Source organism: Melopsittacus undulatus, chromosome 9 (assembly GCF_012275295.1).
Source record: "Melopsittacus undulatus isolate bMelUnd1 chromosome 9, bMelUnd1.mat.Z, whole genome shotgun sequence".
NCBI lineage: Eukaryota > Metazoa > Chordata > Aves > Psittaciformes > Psittaculidae > Melopsittacus > Melopsittacus undulatus.
In genome coordinates, this window is record NC_047535.1 from 33128226 (window position 1) to 33147894 (window position 19669).

General features: G+C 39.3%; 1 protein-coding gene across 5 annotated transcripts in view; it reads left to right on the top strand.

The window, feature by feature from the left end:
* Nucleotides 1-19669, top strand: part of CHL1 (cell adhesion molecule L1 like) — a 138218-nt gene that overhangs the window by 93718 nt on the left and 24831 nt on the right. For all 5 annotated transcript variants that reach the window (XM_031049278.2, XM_031049277.2, XM_031049276.2 and 2 more), the window contains 9 exons: nucleotides 1065-1112; nucleotides 2998-3118; nucleotides 6118-6302; nucleotides 12313-12444; nucleotides 13061-13198; nucleotides 13892-14003; nucleotides 14677-14843; nucleotides 16398-16563; nucleotides 17739-17863. In XM_031049278.2, coding sequence (XP_030905138.1) covers nucleotides 1065-1112; nucleotides 2998-3118; nucleotides 6118-6302; nucleotides 12313-12444; nucleotides 13061-13198; nucleotides 13892-14003; nucleotides 14677-14843; nucleotides 16398-16563; nucleotides 17739-17863 — 1194 coding nt within the window. The remainder of the gene's footprint in view (nucleotides 1-1064; nucleotides 1113-2997; nucleotides 3119-6117; nucleotides 6303-12312; nucleotides 12445-13060; nucleotides 13199-13891; nucleotides 14004-14676; nucleotides 14844-16397; nucleotides 16564-17738; nucleotides 17864-19669) is intronic.

Below are 19669 nucleotides of genomic sequence, written 5' to 3' on the forward strand. Positions count from 1 at the left end.
TCTTGGGGCATATGGGGTTTTCTGTTCCACTGTCATACACATGCATTTATTCGGTGTATACCCACCTGCTGCGGTATCAAACTGCTAATTCAAGCTTCTTAAAGCCTCTGAATGTATAGGCTGTACAGCCATCAGTGTTGGAAACAGAAGAAAAGAATGAAAATATTAAAAAAAAACAAACAAAAGCAGTCTTTTTGGGCACACTCTCAGCTGCAAAATCAGCAAAGCCCAACAGAAGCTGGTGGAACTGAGGCAGCTTATACCAGCTGGAGATCCATCCTCCTTTGCTTGAATCTCTTTTGGCTGTAATAGTTTCTGGTATCACTTCTACTACTTGCTGAGTCTGCCTGTGCCCTTAATATCAGTCTTCTGTTTGACTAATACTTCTGACCTTTTGGGCTTATGCAGCCCAGAAAGCCAAGGAGATTTTGCTTCATGAATGAAAGCCTAATATTTATTATGATTTTGAGAGTTTTCTTGTTGGGATAAAGAGATAAAGAATAAATGCAGCTTTGTATCTCTTAATACTTGCTTAAGCCATATCTTGGGGTAATAATTGTGTGAAAAATATCAGAATGAAATGTTGCTCTCTGTGGATTTTCTAATGGGTCCAGTCCCACACACATGCACACACCTAAATGGTTTTGTAAATTCAGCTTGGGACTGCCCACGGCACTCTGACAATTCCCAGGTGAGGGACTGTACTTAAGAAAATACACAGAAAAAAGCTGAACAGTAAGAATAAAGAGATATATAAAGATATAAAATTTCTTAATAGTGGTTACTTAGGGGTTAATGTTTTTATTTGTTATTGTAGTAGGTAGCTAGAATGAAATTATATCATCCATGAAGTACTGTGCAGAATAATACATATATTTGAAGAATTTTCTTTGTATTTTCATAAATTTTTGCTCATCTGTTGCTTTACTTTATGTTTTCCTTTGTTTCTTTCTTTTACGGCAGAAATAGGGGGGCATGGTTTTGTTTTGGTTGATTTATTGTTTCTTTTGTTTCTATATCAATTATGCATGTTTGTGTTTGGTTGTCACTTTTATTTATTTCAGTTAAGCATGCTAATGACTCAGGCTCACCTAATGCTGCGGTTACTAAGGGTGAGTTAAATACATCTGTTATTTAGCCTTTAAACAGAGAATCTACCATCTGAGATTAAATGTGAGCTGCTGCTCAGGAAACAGGAAAAAGAAAATCACAAAAGCCTCTTTATTGCGATGGGGATGGATTTAAATGGTCCATGGAGTACAATTTGCTCATCTTGTACTTTGTGACAGAAATCTGAAGTGCTTTTAACAAAGAGGTACCTTTCTTACTTGAGAAAATAACATTCACATTTCATAGCGTGCTGTAAGTAAGAAGGCTGATGTCCTGCCTTTCTTGTGTTATCAGTTCAGAGCAGGAGCAGTTAAGAAGACTCTGGTGTTGAGTACCCACAGTTTGAAACCATGAATTCATGTCTAAAAGGTCACTCCAGGGCTGCATTACTTCAGGGTGAACTTAAGGTGTGGATTTACAGAGTTTCAGGTGCTCTGTGTCAATTGTCCCCATCTATAGCTCTACCTGGTGTTATATGAGAGGTGGCTCTCTTGGCCATGTATTGCCTTGTCTGATAATCACCACAGCACTTCTTATCCTGGGGAGTCACATCTTCCCTTGCTTTGTGTTCTCTTCTTTGTGGAACAATATCCTGAATATATTCTGCCTGCTCATACAGGCAATGTGGACAAGTCAGTAGGCAGCTAGCAGCAATTCCTGCAATTCTCCACTGAGCTAATATTGTTTCAAATAGGTAAAAATGAGAGTTCTGGCTTTTGTATGTAGCTATTGCCTCTGATTTATTTGGTTACATTGCTTTTGAGCAACTCTGTGTTTTGAAATTCCCAATTTGAAACTCCTGTAAGACCTCATTTTGCTGGACAAGCACTGAAGTTTTTGAAATGGGGGTTCTCCTCCAGTGTTTCTTGATGGATAACAAAGCACAGAATGGAGGCTAAGCCTTGTGAGCAGAACAAGCAGGGCTGGTGCAGAGTGACAGATACTCAAAAATCCTTTTTTGTTTTTCTTTTTTCCTTGGAGAGATATCTGAGCTCCTGTCGCTGGTGGGGAAGGGGCACTGCCTGCCTTTGGCAGTGGAAGGTGGAGGGCAGATGGAAAACGTGTGAGCATATCCAGAGGCACTGAAGAGTTTTGTTGCAGCTCAGAGCACTTGTGACACAGATTTGTAGAGATACAAAGCAAGGGAAGAAATAAAAAGCCCGCATTAGAAAATGTTTCAGAGAGATACATATGATCTTTTACCAATCCATCTGTAACTGACTATTTTTTCAAGAAGTAGTACCATTTGGGGACTTATTCATTACTGTGCTAATTGTTATTATAGTGATAACTAGATAGCCATTTAACTCTATGCATATTCCATCATGAAACCATTGTTTGGCAGGCTGGAACAAATGGTCCATTGAAATCAAATGCAGGTCAATCTTGTTTTATTATTTTAACAGTCTTCTTTACAAATTTCATTTTCATTACTGCAAATTTAATAATCGTAGCAAGGAGGACAATTCTATGGGATATTCAAGTCAGAAAACATGGGGTTTCATCTTAGATCAAAATGTAATAGACTCAATGCAGAAGAAAGCTGCTAAGAAAGATGGTGTGCACTAGAAGATCAGCAATTAAGACCAGATTACCAAGTCTGGCTTGATGTGTAGGACAGAAGGGGGCAGTTCTTGGGAAGCAGGACATGAAACTCTAGGAAAAGGGGCTTCGCCAGTACTGCTGCCTGTTATTATTACTGTAGCTATCTACTGACTGTTAACAGGAGAAACAGGCAAGTCCTTGATTATTCTCAATATGTATAACTAGAAAATTGACAAATTGATGTCCAAAACCTTCTGACAGAAGTAATGCCTGTGGCATATTGAAGGATAAACAAAGGCTCTAAGATTTCATACCTAACTTTTATTTTATTTCATTTTTTAGCAAATTTTATCAAGGAAAGAAAACCCAGACTGCTGATCCCTCCTGAATCTGCTGGCAGTAGCTCATCAGTCACTGTCATCAAGGGAGGTGTCCTGCTACTGGAATGTATTGCTGAAGGGCTGTGAGTAATGTGCAATACTGCACAAACCTTTTGAAACAGTATTAAGCAAAGCAAAAGCTATATTAAGAATTATACAACTATAAATGAATATACCTGCTTGCCTGTACAGTTTTAAATTGGATCTTTATGCAGAGTTTTCCTGAAGTATGCATACTCCTTGTAAAGGAGCACAAAGCTAGCATGCAACATTTGTGTATTCTTCTTTGCTATAGCTTATAAATAAGTAATTAAAATAATACCCTGGAAGGTACTATCATTTATTTTATTTTATTTTTCTATTTTATTTTAAAAAAACCCACTATTATTGAACACTTTCAAGTAGTCCAACATTTGATAAGCTGAGAAACTAAATATCAGAATTCAGCTTCTGTGCTTTGGCTCACAACCTGTTTCTTGTCTAGTTTTGCCAATTCTGTTTTGGTTGAAAGGTTGTTCACCATTTTTCCAGGTGTCAGACTCAGGATTTTGAAAGCAAACTTCTTGAGTTCTTTGAGTTCCCTAGTTGCAGTGGGAGTTGCTCTCTTAAGAGTGGCTCTGAACCCAGACACTTTCTGTGGGCTGTTCACCAGCATCCAGAATATCCATGAAAAGGATATTCTTCCATGATGTTCTCACAGACAACAGCATGTTGAGAAACAAAGTCCACAGCTATGTAAAAATATAGTGAACTGGAGTTAGCCATACTGGTTTGATCCTGCTGGAACTAACAATAATAGGCTACCTACAAATGTAGTTCCACTCCTGTGTTTTCTGCTTGGGCCCACGCCTATGCATGCCTCTTGTGCTTTGTGCTGCATGGATATGTCAAGCTTATTATTGTTATCAGTATTTATATTAGGGCACTATTAAGCTCTAATTGTGGATCTGGCTGCACTAAGTATGGCAGAATATCTCAGTGCTTGGTGTAAAAATATAGGAAAGGGTTAAAGTAGATGGTATGTGATAGAAATCAGGACAATTTTGTTCCTTATTGTAATAACACACAGCAAAATAAGGGCAAATAGGGAAAGGGAATGGCTAAATAGATGTTAAGTGCAGCCTTCACAATGGAGCTGTGAATAACTCTCTGAGCCTTTGCTCTTGCTGCTATAACTCAGACAGACAAAAGCTCCGCTCTGTCCTCAATCCAGCTTTCCAATTTTTACCGTGTGCTTGTAGATGTAATAGTCTACCTTGGAGGAGTTGGCACCAGAGAAAGAGGTAAAACGCAAATCTCTCCAACCGCTAAACCCACAATGAAAGCACAGTTGCTTCTGGTTTATTTGTGATAGAGCTTTTTGTTGAATGGAGGCTTAAATCACCATCTTGTCATGCTGTATGGTAGAGCTGCAGGTTTGTGAGTGCAGACAGTGGTTAGCAATTATATCCTCTCTATAAAATTCAAAAATCAGGATATTCGTCTGCCTGAACAAGCATGTTTAGGGTATTTTGTTTTTCTATGTGGGCAGGAAAGGGTATTGCTCATTCAAGCTGGCAAGATTATACCTCTGCAGTTGGTTGCCATTTCTGAGAGAAGGTGAATTGCTTGTCTCTATTGGATTCACTCCAGGTATCTGCAGTGAGTTTTAGTTCCCTGTTGAAACACTTCCTTGTCTAATTCACTAACCCTCAAGCTAATTTGGAGCTCCACAAACCTCCACAAGTCCACAGCTATGAGTTTATAGTGTTTTCAAAGACCTTTATAGGTAAATCACCTTTGAAATATACAAATATGAATTTTCATGTGTGAGAATTAATGTCATGTACAAGAAGAGCAACAGCTTTCTGTTTCTTTGGGGAAAAAAAAGGTAAAAATAAAAAAAAGACAAACACACACCCAAAAAAAAAAAAGAAACAAAGAAATGTGTTTGTTTCACTCAGAATTTTCCAGGAAACATTTTTCTAAATTATTTTTTCAAACGAAAAGGTGTTTTTAAATGTACTAGCTTTTAAAAGAAGACAAATTTCTTTTTTGTCTGATCACCAAGCAAGAATTGTTTCCATTGAAACCCTTCAAAAATGCAAAATTTAGACCAAAATAAAATGATATTTTTATTTGCTAAAGTTCCCATTTTCAGCAGAAAAATGATCAGCTTTGCCTATATCTCTGCCAATCCATCCCACCAAATGTCCACAAACCACGGAAGCGGATAGACTGAGCCAGATTTCAAGTAACTAAGATCAGGGGCAGCCAACTGCAAAATAAGGAATTAAGTACATTTCCAATCTGTCATTTTTGAAGACTTATATTCTGAGTAATGACAGTGTCAGGGAGGCATTGCCCCACTACAGCACCAAGGCAACACAGAGCCTGACTTCGGTACAAGAGCAGGGCAAGGACTCTTGCAGGAAATAATTGGGTATTTGCACAGTTGTGCTCACTGCTCGTGGAAACCCATAATTTCTTGGTACCTGGGGCTTTGAGTAGCTTGTGCCGGGCATTTTGCCACAATAACAGATGGACACAAGAGTAAGCAGATATGACACTGTGTATGTGTGTTGTGTGTGGTGTCGGGGTCGTGAAGTCCAGCTGGGAATGTGCAGACAACAGTCTGTCCTGAATTTCTGTGTCACTGCCATTTGCTTTCTAAAAACATAAAGAGAGTTTTCAGCTATCTCCGATGGTTGGCCACCTTTCCAACCAGGCAGGGCACTGAGTGAAGTCACTGTAATGAAGTCTTTACTTCCTTGTCTGTCCTCAAGTGCCCTTCTGGAGCAGGATGAAGTGAGATCCATTCCCCCTCCTGCAGCCCATGCCAATACGCATACAAGGGATGCAGCCTCACACCATGGCCTACTTCTAGAGACCCTTCAACTCAAGAAGCAGTATAGACCAGTTGTAGTCCATAGTATAATCCTTCGGATAGCCCCAGTGTTTTAAAAAGGCTCAAAAGACTCTGAAAACTTCACCCTGCAAACCATATATGCATGAAGTCCAGCAGCTCTGCCAATATGAAGCATTGCAGCAGCGTACTGTTGAACTCAATATATGTATTTTTCTTTTATTTCTTTGCTATTAGCCCAACTCCTCATCTAAGCTGGGTCAAGATCACTGGAAACTTGCCCAAGGATGAACCAGAAACAGAGAATTTTGGGAAGATACTGAAGATAGACCAAGTGACTACAGCTGATGAAGGAACATACCAGTGCACGGCAAGCAACCCCATGGGGAGAGTGAAGCATGAGTTCCACGTTCATGTGGAAGGTGCTATGTACACTTTACTAAACTTATTGATTCTGACAAAAGAGGTAGTCAAAGGGAAATGAATAAGGGTCTTTCCTAATATCACTCAGTATAATGCATAAATTCAACCTACACTTATGTTAGCCAAGGACCCACCTTATAGTTTTGGGAAGCTTGCAGAAAGTATCACCTTTAAAAACACATGAAAGGAAATAATCCATTTATTTTTCTGAACCATGAAGGCCCTACAAAGTGGTGGACAGGAGTACAAATACATGAGCAGATCCAATATTCTAGAGATGTTAGAAAAGCAGAGATATTGATAAAATGTCTTGCATTAATCTGAATGTCAGACAAAAAGAGCTTGATCTTCAAGAGTGTGTAAATAGCTAATTTGGGCCAGATCAGAGGTACATTTAGCTCAATTTCCTTTCTTTGCCTCCCACCAAAAGTGAATGGATGGGGAGGATTGTAAAAATGCAGTGAGCAAACACGGTGCCACCTCTCTCTTATTTGCACCCTTAATTTTATACACGGACAACCTGAGCTAAGAGTAGTTTCTGTAGCCCCTGAGAAGTATCATGAAAACTTGTGAAAAAAGTAAAAAAAATAAAATAAAATATTACTTTCTAGTAATTTTAAAGAAATTGTTTTTTAAAAGAAATTAAATATGAATCTTTTTGTCATCCCACTGAGTATCCAAGGCCTGTTCTCACCTCATGCTAGCCTTCATGCTTGGAAGGATGACCAATGCTATATTAACAGCATTCATAAACAATCTTAGGTTTACATTTGTGTGTATCATACACCTGTGTGTAGAGTGGTGCGTCCTTGTGTGTGAGCATGCACACAGGTCTGGTGGCTGAGCAGGGTGAGCACTGGGTGCTTGTGCTGGGCTAGCAAAACAGAGAACCTGGTATGGTTGTGTATCCATTTGGTTGTTATTTATTTGTGCTACTGCTGGAAGGCAGATTAAGCCAACCAACATACTTCCATAATGGGCATCATGCAGAGTGCAGACAGAGGCATGTAGTGCCTGCTCTGCCTTTGTTCTCCTGTCTTCCTTCTCCTACTCCCCAAACCCTGAAGGTGCGAGCCCTTCACACGAGGCAGGCGCAGATGCTCTTTTCCAGGAACAAAGCAGAGCTCCAGTGATACTTAGCAGAGACAAGCAAGACTTGCGGAAGTATCATTTCCACTGCAACTCTTTCAGGGATGCTGCCCATAAATAGCTACAAAATGAGAATCCTGAAGTACTGCTGAAAACATTTTCTCTTTACCAATGAAATATGCTCCAGACAGCTCTGCAGAGTGACAGAAAAACAGAATCACAGGCAGTATTAAACTGCCAGAGTCTGCCAACTGCTTCTTTTTAATCTGTGCTGCTTCTCACTCCATGGGCACAAGGAGTCCTGACAGGAGGAAAAGGACTTTTAAATACCTGCTCTGTATTTACTCCTCAGCTGAGGAAAAGCCTTTTCTCTCAGTATGTGATGAATCATCCCCATTCACTTTGCCACAACCTTGTGTCTTACAGTCTTCTTTCCCTTCCTGGAAGTTTGGCAGAGGGGGATACCAGGGCATGGCAAGTTTTCAGCTACAATGGAGGGGAAGTGCTGACTCCTAGAAATCATTCCAGATGGTTTGGAGCATCTCTGCTGTAGCTGAATATTTTAACAATCTGGCTATCATTTTCTCGGCTGTAAAAATTGAATTCTTCAAAGAAATTGCAGGAGCTGCAAAACCTAAAATACCAGAGAAATAACATTAATTAAGCAGTTGAGGATATTGACTCCCTTCTTCCCCCAGTCTCTAGAGGGAGAAAAGCTTCCTGGCAAATTGTTCTTGCTCATTAACAAACAAGTACTTCAGAAAAAGGGAAGATAATGCCAGTATAGCCTAAAAAATGTTCTTGCTATTAAATTCATTTTCCTTGTGTGTAAATAATAATGCCTACTGTCAGTAGCAGGAACTCCTTCTATTCAGAATCACCTCACATGCAGGGTACCAAGGTAAAATTGAGCCAAAGCAGTTTCTTTCTAGAATTTCTAACCAGAAAATGTCGCTATCATTAATCAGAGATGGAAACGTTCATCATTCTTGCAGCAGCTCCTGTGTGAGCACTCAAGGGCAGATCTTGAGTTGGAGGAAACAAGCATTAATTTCAGTAGGCTTCAGGGAGGTTATGCTGACATAGGGCTTCCTTGCACCTGACAGGCTCTTCTCAAAGGATGTATGCAGGGAGGAGAAAATTAAACAGGGAAGAAAAAACATCTCAGTTAATAACTGCCAACCATTCCCAGTCGAGTGCTGGCGTACAAATCAGGATTCTGATTTCATTTCTGCACTGTGTCACATTTTCTGTTCTTCTTTCTGGTATTTGAGGATCTCAGACTGATACCCCAGCCTTCTAAATAACAGTCTTAATGATATTTGCATTTTGCCCTTACTAATCCTACAGGAGTCTGAGGGCGAAGATTCAGGCAATTATTACCAAGCATATGAAAGTATTCAGCTAGGAAATTGCTTGGCTGTTTGAACATTTTAATCTCTCTTTGCAAGGAAAGATGTAGCCTGGAACACTGGAGCAGGCACAAAATCACCATTGTTATTAGAATGAGAGAGAACTACTAAGAAAATAAATAAATTAATAAATAAAAAGCAGAGCAAGCCCACAAATTGTCTTGACTTTAAATGTTTATTTATTTGGTTATTGCATATTATCCTCCAAGCCCAATACAAAATGTACATATAGCCTCAAGATCTTGTCATGATCACAGCATCTGATCTAATGGTAGCTTGATGATTGAGGCTCCTAGACTGTGTTTAATAGAAATAGTTATTACAATATAATGATTAATTGAAGTGATGATATATAGTTAAGGACCTTTGGAGTTATGTCTAATAATACTTTCATTACTCAGCTGGAGAAAAATAAAATAGATACAACTAATGTGAGGCAGAACCATGGCTGGTTTTAACTCAAATTGTAGTTTTGTATTTCAGTGGAAAACTGTTCAATAGGGACCCCAAGCTGGTAACCATAGCTGAAGATACCAATGGTGCCTCTGAAGTGGTGTGGGTTGCCAACTTTTGAGAAGATGTCAGAGAATCAGAAATTATCTTGACAAATTGGAAAAATAGTCTGGAATAAAAAGGATGGGCTTCAGTAAGCACAAGTGCAGAGCAGTTCTCATCAGGTAACATTAGCTGGCTTCATAAGCACAGGATGGAAAGTGTCTGGTTGGATTGGTCTGGAGGATATCCTGGATCACAAGCTGAACACCACTTAGAAATATAAGTCTTGCAGAAAGAATAAAAATCATCCTGGAAAGTATAAAGAAAGGTGTTGTAAGACTGCTGAGTACTGATAAGGCCTCATGTACCATAATCAGTTGTACATTGCAGACTTCATCAAAGACGGGGTTAACTCAGACAACTCAGGAGAAAGCATCAATGACAGTCATAGAGCTCAAAAATGTGGCATTTGAGAAAAAAAAATTGATAGATATATTTAATTTAGGAAAGAATGAATCTGGGGAATGCATAACAGCTTTAGATGAACTGAAGTGTCTTTACAAAGTTCCCTAGGGGTTATGTAAGATAGAAGAGACTTCAATTGCAGCAAAGCGAAAGTTGGTTAGACATTAAAAATTTGTTCTAATCGTAGGGAAAAGCAGAGTGCTGCCATACACACCATGGGAGGCTGTGGTGAAGGTTTGGACCCTTTTGGTGTGTTTTAGGTGTAGATGGTCCTGCTCTGTTGCAGAAGGATGGACTAGATGCCCATTTTAGAACCTTTCTACTCTTGGATCTGTCCTTTTATTCCCACAAAGACATAAATGTCTTAATCAAAACGCCCACATTCATAATTCTCACCAAGAAAAATATATTATGTGGTGAAATATTTGCCATACCATATTGCTTACACAGATTAACACTTCCATTATCCAACCACTGGGATTTTTTTTTTTTTGTTGTAGACATGTATTAGGAAATATGTGTCTACTTTGTTATTCTTATATTTTATATACTTACAAGTAGTATAGCATATCTGCCACACAGAAAAGATGTTCTTTAGCCTTTCTGTGAAATTATGTTTCATACTTGGCAAAATCTCATTTCCTATGGCTTTTCATCTACAACACTTTCTTGGGAAAACCACAGCAATTTCCATACAGAGAAAGGAAAGCTGCGACGTAATATATCTGCATCTCACTTCCAGAGTGTATACAGGTGAAAATAAGAAGGGATTTAGCAAGTGTTTTGTATTCAGGCTGTGCTTGGTGTCTCACCTCCTCCAAAACAAGGAAATATCCTGTCTCAAGTACTGTGTTTGCAGCAAACCTAGAGGAAAGGAAAAACAAAGTAATCAGGACTGTTACAAACCTTCTCACCATCATGCCTTTGACCTGTCTTTTCCTAATGAAAGCATAATGTATATGAGAGGGAGCAAGAAGGGAAAAGATATGAAAAACTGTATGTTCTGCTGCTTGCAGACTTTGTTTTTGGAGCCAAATAGAAGGAAGCATAGTAAGTATGGTCATGTCACAGGCTGCACTATGGGAGGGCAACAAGCACTATGTGAGGAAGGTGGTAGAAGAAATCCGTATCATGTAAAAGAGTTGCAAAGATGTTATAATTTTAGATAAGCTTCAATGTCTTGAATTTTACTTCAGCCCTTAGATGTTGCATAACCATGTCTCTTCATGGGTGATCTACTGTGGAAATGGACTGTGTGTAGTATCACAATTCAGGGGTGTTTTTTTAATGTATCTGTGTGAATATGAGCAATGTTGATTTGTTTTATCATATCACACTGATAACATCTGGAGATGTATTACCAGGCAACAGCTCTGTTAATCTTCAAAGCGTTTTATGAGCATTAACTAATGAATCCTCATGTTTCCCATACATGAGCTCATCTTTTTCAAATAGGGAAAGAGGCTCAGGGATCTGCCCAGCACATGCAGAAGAGGTAGTATCAGGTCTGGAATTAAAATTTGGAAGTTTGCTGGTTCTCAGGGAGAGATAATGATGAATTTAAGGCTGTGTTTTGAATTAAGGCTACCCAATGAAGTGTAGGAAGGCTCAAGGACCTTCATTCAGTCTATAAAGAACAAAGGATTCATCAAATTAATGTTTTGGTTTTGCTGTTGGTTGGAGAATTTTTCTACCCTCAGTTCCTTTCCCTCCTTTATGGCTGTTTTTTTTCCAATGAGATTTTGGTACCTGCTGCTCTTGGGCCGCTCTAAAGAAGAGGTTTTCCCAGAGCTGTCAGTGCTGGTAAAGAGGAAAGTGCAGGGAATGCAACAGCACACTGCTGCTCCTCTACCACCACCCTGTGGTCAAACTTTCTGGGCTGCTGCTCAGGATGATGGCTCTCTCCTCCCTCACCAGGGGTGAGAAAATGTTCCATCATTCCTAAATAGGTTAAGGATCAGCCTCTTATCTGAATACCTGATGAAAAACCAGAATATAAAAAATCACAGTGCATTTCCTCAGCACATCTAGATGAGCAGATAGAGATGCTACATCCTTTGTGGAGCTCTGCGGTATTGCTGTACTCTGGCGTTCCTGGGCCCTTGTTAGTGGCTAGTGAGGTGGTTTTGAGCTGAGCTGGATGGATATTTGCATCTTGTTCGAGCTGCTGAAATAGTCTCACCTCATTTCACAGACCACAACCTCACGACTGAGGGTCTTTGTGAAAACACCAGCCCGTTCACATTTACCTCCTTCCCCAGCATCTCACCTCTATTTGCATATGTTTTCCACCTGGATAAACACTGTCCATTTCCGATACTCTCTCCCTGACACTCACATTTCACAGAGTACAGAAACTGATGCATGCTGATGATAATTTTACCTTTTGTAACATCAGTTTGCAAAAAATACTACGCAGCCGCGCAGTAGGCTGCTAGAAGCTGGCTGGGAACTGTTGGCAGCGTTTGCCATCTCCTGGACGACCAGAGCAATAGCAGGGTTAGACATTTCTGTGGCACCTGAGACCTGCTATGTCCCCTCTTTACAGAGCCTCCTCAGTGGATAAAGAAACCCGAAGGTGGTGTTTACAGCGTGGGAACAAATCTTGTGCTGTTGTGTGAAGCTATTGGCAACCCAGAGCCAACCATTCAGTGGAAACTTAACGGGATGCCCATTGATAGTGAGTGCAAGGTCCAATGTTCTGCTTTAGGTGGTGGCTGGGTGGGATGTGCTTGGGTTGCACCCAGTTAGAGGGAACACCCAAATCCTAACACTACATGAAGTCTAGTTTGGCATCTATTTAGACATGAGTTTCTGCTTACTTAATAAAGCTGATATTTAAATATGACCCTGAAGAGAGTAAGGATGAGTGCTGAAGGGTGTGGAGTGGTACTCATAAGTTACTGCCTCACCCTGTAATGCTCCTATCTTTTGGGGATCACAGATAGCTTGTGTTCACTGAGGGCACCTGATCTTTGTTTGTGCTTTTGAACAAGCACAAGTGACTTCATGGCTGCAGAGCATGGGCCTGCTCCCTGATATAGCTGTATTATTGCTACAATTTAAAAAGTCTGTGTGGGGATATTACTGGAAATTGGTGCTCTAGAGCACTTCTTTTAGGCCATGGGGCTGCTGGAAAAGGTAGTGCTCTGCAACTTGCCCCTTGGCTGTTGAGCAAGTTTCAGGTTTGGTTCTGAAGATGTGCTTGCCTTTGGCCTTCAAGTAATGAGGAGAGACAGAGAGCTCCACAGTCATGATGTTTTCTCCAGCTCCTGACACAGTCTGGGTCTTTCCAGGTAGGACATTCAGAGGGAGAATCTCTGCCAGAGAGATCAGCCTTACCAACCTTCAGCTTCAGGACAGTGCTGTGTACCAGTGTGAGGCCAGCAATAAGCATGGCACCATCCTTGCCAGTGCCAATGTGAATGTCCTCAGTGAGTACCCTCCCAGCCTTTCACGTGCATGAGAAAAGATCTAACTGAAGTGCTGACTGAATCTTCAGAACAGCTTGGGGTTTGTAACCATGTCATTGTTCCTTTGCATTGCCCCCATATTGTCTAAACTAATGCAACAAGCCTTATCGTGGACAATGCTATATCCTTGATATAATTGCTTATGAGCTTTGATATATACTATCTTTTCTTAAAATACAGTTGTGGTTGGGTTCAAAATCTTTTGAATTCAAATATACTGAAACCACTGGGGTGTGAATTGTGACCACAACTCTGGTTTTGAAGTGTTTTGTTAATTTTAAGTTTACTGTTAATCTTGAATTTCAGCTACAATGCTCAGCTGTGAAGAAAGAGAGTGATGGGCATTTACAGATATACAGATATAGATATATATATATATATATCATATACAGATATACAGAGATACAGGAAATCTCTAGAGGAAGCAGAACCTGGTCTGTTTTCTCTCCTGGACCATGTTGATGCTTCATATTCTGACATGTCCAGCCGTTATAAGAGCTCAATTGCTCTGTGTAACTGATTCCAAAAGGTGGTGAAATTCCCATTAAGTGGCTAAGTCTTTGACCTTTGCTGGAAAAGGAGATGATGCAGGGACAGTATTTATATTGCCAGTTCTGAAGTGAAGTGCTGTTCATTTTGCATTCTCTTCTGCAGATATTGCTCCCTTAATACTGACCTCAGATGGTGAAAACTATGCTGCAGTTGTGGGTTACAGTGCTTTCCTGCACTGCGAAATTTTTGCCTCACCTGCAGCAGATATTAGATGGTAAGCCACTGAGAACTGACGTTTTAATGTGAAACAAGCTCATATAGTCTGCTTAAACACACACACACATACAAAGCTAGTTATTGTTTCTATGGAGTGAAAATTAAAACTTTGTAACAAAACTGTATATAAGTATTCTGTGTTAAGAATACTTACGTATTAATATTATATGTTAATTAAAGTCAATACCTGTGTGAGACAAGTGCTATGATATTCATTACACCAAGCCATGCTATATGTAGCCAAATCCTGCTACAGCTTCATTAGTCTTAGTTTGATATTGACAGCTTTCTAAGTTCAGACACATTATTGAGGTTGAAACGCAAAGATTTACAAAGCATATTTACCTGGAAATGGTTCCACACGGTTGGAAATCACAGGATTGTCATAACCCTTGACAAGTGCGATAAAATTGCAGATGACAGCTATAGATTAAGGACTCAGCCAGACTAGTTTAAAGACTTTGCTAGAGGCTGTCAGTGCATTTTTGGCTTGCAGGAAGCTTATGCCCCTTTATGATTTGCTGCACGTAGGTAAAAGGACCTGCTAATCTTGAATTGATTCCTCAGTGGCAGAGCTGAGACCAGCTCCCAGAACCCCTGTCCCCCCCTGCAATATCTGCTAACCACGACATAATGGTTTGTTCAGCCATAACTGTTGTTACCACCCTTAGGACTAAGGATGACAGCATAGAACCACTTTCAACATTACGCTATGAATTAAATAAGAATGGCACACTAGAGATCAAAGAAACAACGAAAGAAGACTCAGGATCATATGCTTGCTGGGCTGCAAACTCTGTTGGAAAAAGAGCAATCACTGCCAATCTGGATATAAGAGGTAATGTCTCACCTATCAACAGAAAGACCTTTCACATCTGCCCAAGTTTCATTATTTAGAAGATTACAGTAAATAAGTAATCAGAAAACATTCACTCCAAGATACAGATTTATTCTGAGGCTATAAATTCTCTGCATACTAAGACCTGAAATTGCTGCACATCTCATATATATGTAACAGTTAGTACTTTCTTCATTTTTCATCATGTGTGATTTCTCTATGCTCATACAGCTCGTTTACTTTCTCCTGGTCATTTGCAAAAGCTGCATAAGCCACCAAAAACTTTTAGTTCACTTCCCAGATCCATTAACTTTATTTCCATGAAAGGATTTTCCTTCCCTCTTGCCATCAGCCCTATTACACTTGGAGTAGGTTCTTGGCTGACCCTAGAGAACCTAGAAGCCTCCCTGTGCTTAGAAGGCTTGATGGGGTCCTTGCTGAGCCAGACAGGGTTCCACAAAAGTGGTCTTCCTCCTTCCTAAAGTTACATCCCACCTGTTGATCAGAAGGTACATCCCAAACTGAATTAACGTCTACAGCAAACACTAAGCACATTGCAGAAGGAATAGGGGATGCTGCTGGATTAAGGGCTCTGTGTTGGGCTTTTGCCTGGTTCTTAACTTGGCAAATATTTGTAAATAGGGGAAAATAATTACTGAAGTGTGTTTACTTATAAATATCAGATACTTACCTTGTGCTTCAATTCTGTTTTAAAGGGATTTATGTGGTTGGCTGGGCAGGTGGGGTTTTCCCCTGGAGTGTGTGATGGCAGAGCACAGCTTCTGTTGAGCACACAGATTAAATTTAGTGTATTGCATACAAATTTACTTAGGATTTAGGGCTTGCCAATAAAAACAAACCTTAAATGCTCAATTAGCAAAGTCCTCAAAAGGACTCTCAGTTACAGTTTTGCTGTGACAAACTTAAGGAAAAAACCCCAACTCTTTTTGTGTTCTGTTTGTACCCACTCCCTTTGCTTTGTAAATTTTACAGTGATAATAAACATGAAATGTACAATGAAATTCTCACAGAGCCACATTTCACTGTAGAAATAAATTCAGCCAAGTGCTTTCTTCTCACTTATTCATCTGTTTCTGTATTCAGATTAGACTCAATTAAAAGAACAAACTTGACTGTAATATTTTTTCTCACTTGACTTTAATAAGCTTGTAATTTTTCTTGGAGCGTTGCCAAAGCTTATTTAAAATTGCAATTGGACATAAAAATCATATTCAAGCCTTTTTTTTTTCCTCATCCATTTCATGAGTCTGTTAACAAGGATTTTCACCTGTGACTTTTTTTGGTGGTTTTGTTGTTTGTTTCTTTTTGTGAAGCTCTTTGTTTTGGCATGAACTAAAAAAGATATTTTTCAAGATAAAAAATTAAATCCTGACAATTTCAAAACCAACCATCCTTCTCTTGAAATGTTTGCACATACAACAGAAAAGACCTGATCCTTTCTCCTAAGGTAAATTTTGGTGTATGGATTGTGCGGTGAAATTTGATGTAATAGCCTCTCTCTCCTAATCAAAGTGTTTTTCTGTGATCAATCAGATGCTACAAAACTTGTTGTTACTCCGAAGAACCCCCGAGTGTTGAAATCACATTCAATTTTATTGAAATGTCAGGCTGAGTATGATTCACACTTGAAACATAGTTTTAAATTATCCTGGAGGAAAGATGGAGATGAACTGCCAGTCAACAGCACAGAAGGTGGCAGGTAAGCAAGGAAGAAACAAGAGTTTTCTTGATCTCAGCTGAATAAAGCTGTATGGTGTTGGAGCATGAGTTTCAATAAACATGAGATTTAATAGCTTGAAATGCAAATTTATGTCTGCAAGAATTCTTCATGCAAAATATGAATAGGTCTGCATTTTTAATATACATATAAATATAAATGCATATATATGAGTTTTGAGCCGTGGCTGGCAAATAATTTTGTTTTTTATTAACTCTCTCACTATCCCAGCAGAATGTTGTGTAAATGTTGGTTCAACCCAAAAATACAACCCTAGCTCTACTGCAGTCATCTGGGTGGGGTTTTTTTTCTCCTCTGCAGTGGAACTGGTCTTTTCCTTTGTTTTACACCTGTTTGGCCAAAGCAGAGGCCTTGTAATGTTGAAGTGGATGGTTAATAGTTATCTGGGATTCTGCCTGAAATTGCACACATGAAAAGCAATGAGGTTTCTTACATATAAGTGCATACTTGCAAGTCCAGGCCATATTTTGCCCTACTTTTGTGTTTCCATTGACCCCAAGGGGATTGAGCTAAGCCTTAATTTCATATGAAGAGTCCCACAATGGGTAATCAGATGTCTTTATTAATTACCCTCAAAGAGAGATGTTTTCCAAAATACTGCAGTGCTGGAGATATTGAAGATCCTGCTGAGATCACATAGCATGGGGAGATAGCGCCAAGTAAATGCAATGTCTGCAAGAGAGCCCATGTGCCTGTTTTAGTGCCAACTTCCCCTGGTGCATTGGACATTGCACAAGTGGGTTGGGAATGCTTAGTTTTACTGAGCCCTTTCAAAAATTCAATATAAAGCCCATGTATTTGCCTCATTAATGATGTGCCAAAATCCTATGTTCCAGACACTCAGCTGATGCATATCAATGTGGCTCTTTTCAGACCAAGAGAGACACACCAGCTTCCAGCCACGGAGGCTAAATCGCTACAAAATACAAATAATAGTCTACAGCACAGTGTATAATACAACTACAATTATGTTTTATAGTAGTTGGCCCAATGTACAGTTATGTTATTCAAAATGTCATGTTACAAAGCTTTTTATGAACAGTATCTTGGAGATCAGTGGTGTCTATCTGTCATATGCTTATCTTGCAGATTTTTGTCTTTCTTATTTGTATGTTCCTTTTTTCTTTGCCACATAGGATAATTCTGGACAGGGATACACTGTTCATACCAAGCGTGACACAGGAGGATCAAGGAGTTTACATGTGTGTGGCCAGGACTTCTCTGGACAGTGTCACAGCTGAATCATGGTTAATTGTTCTTGGTAAGATGATATTTCCCAGTGTGCCAAAAGCTCCATGCAGCATATAATGCTATTGCAGCACTTTTGCTTATTTGCCTTTTTTATCCAGTTCAGTTACAGAGCCTTGATAACCCAGTTTCACAGAGGTGCAATGTACCTTTCCCTCATTAACCTCATTTGTGCTGTCCTTGTGTCTCCTGCAATGAGGATGCTGATGCAAACTATTCATTTATATTTAATCTTTGTTATACCTAAGATGAGGCAGCCTTTTTTCTCAGTTCAGGAGTCATCCACCGTGGCTGTAAGAGGTTGCCCAGGCTGGGAGGTGTAACAGCATATTAAGAATGTCTCTGCTTCTGCCTTGAAGTCCTTGATCAGTCCTTCACCCCACTTTACTAGAGATTTGCACACAAATTACCACTTGGACTATTTTTTGAAGAAGGACATAAGGCCAGTATTTAGATCTCCAACTCCTCTGAAGATCAGTGGAAGCTGAGCACCTAAAAGGATTCATTATCTCTGTGAATCTAGGCAAACAGTGGCAAACAGCAAGTACACAGCAGAGAAAAGCCTTGACCTAGGGAGTGTGAAGCTTGACTTTATTTGATTGTCCATACAGCTTGCCTTTCTTCCTGAAGGGCTACTTGAAATCAAGGGAGTGAACTTGTGATGTGCAGTCCTTTGTACATGCATTTAAGGGCATCAGCAAATAGCTAAAATTCTGTGGATATTTTTGGAATTACATGCATAGTTTTGCATCATTTGATTTCATTACGTTTTCTTCATTTTACATTTTTATATATTTTTGACAGTGATTGAAACAAGAACTAAGATAATCTGAACCTCAAGATGTGTTCTCACTTTAAATTAATGGCATTTTTCAGTCAATAGTAAATTAAGATGATGCTGTGCACATTATTTATGGTATTGAGTTCTTTAGTGCTGTATAATTCCAAATGTTTGCAGACTATTTACATTACTTATGTAAATTTCATGAATCACTTTATTCCATTTTAAAAAGATGATTTGCAGAAGAGGTGACACAGTCTTCTGCTTTTTTCCCTTTGTTTATTGTATATAAGAAAGGTCTTGGTGGATTAACAATATCTGTTACTTTCTGAATTAAAACTTCAGGCTGCTTTTGCAATGGAAGACCTGTGAAATAGCTAAAGAACTAAGTATGGCACAGATGGAGATATCAGAATATGGGCAGCTAAAAACAAAACAAATGTTCATTTAGAATACTTCTAAGTATCTGTTCTATGATTAATGAACGGATAGAGTGGTGAGTATCTTTAGGAAGTGCCATCACTGCCTTTAAATTAAAATATATTAATATAATGAATTTTAACACTGGGTACGCTCCAAGAGCAGAGCATCAAAAGCCCATAGATTAAACTGATTTCTCATGATTTCACCAAGTAGTACAGAAATAGGGAAAAGAAATGCAAAGGAATCTAAAACAAAAAAAAAAAACAACACAAATATAATCTTTTTAACCTTTAGGTATACCATGAGTTAAGAAAAGAAGACTCAATATTATTATTTTAAAATCTCAGTACAAACACATTTAATTTGTTTCACAATGACAGAGGCAGGCTTGGTGACTGTGGTAGCTGGTTTTCCTGTAAGAATTGGCATTGTCAGCCAAAAAATACAGTTGGAATGTTGGGGCAGGAGGAGGTCAAAGGCCTGAAATTGTGTAATCTCATTTCCTTGGTCTGTAATTTTTCTAGATTTTGAAACACCACTCTGATGTTTGAGGAGGGGGAGTGTGTGTATGTGACTTTGGAAGGATGAAATCAGGACAAGGGTTACTCCTCCTGC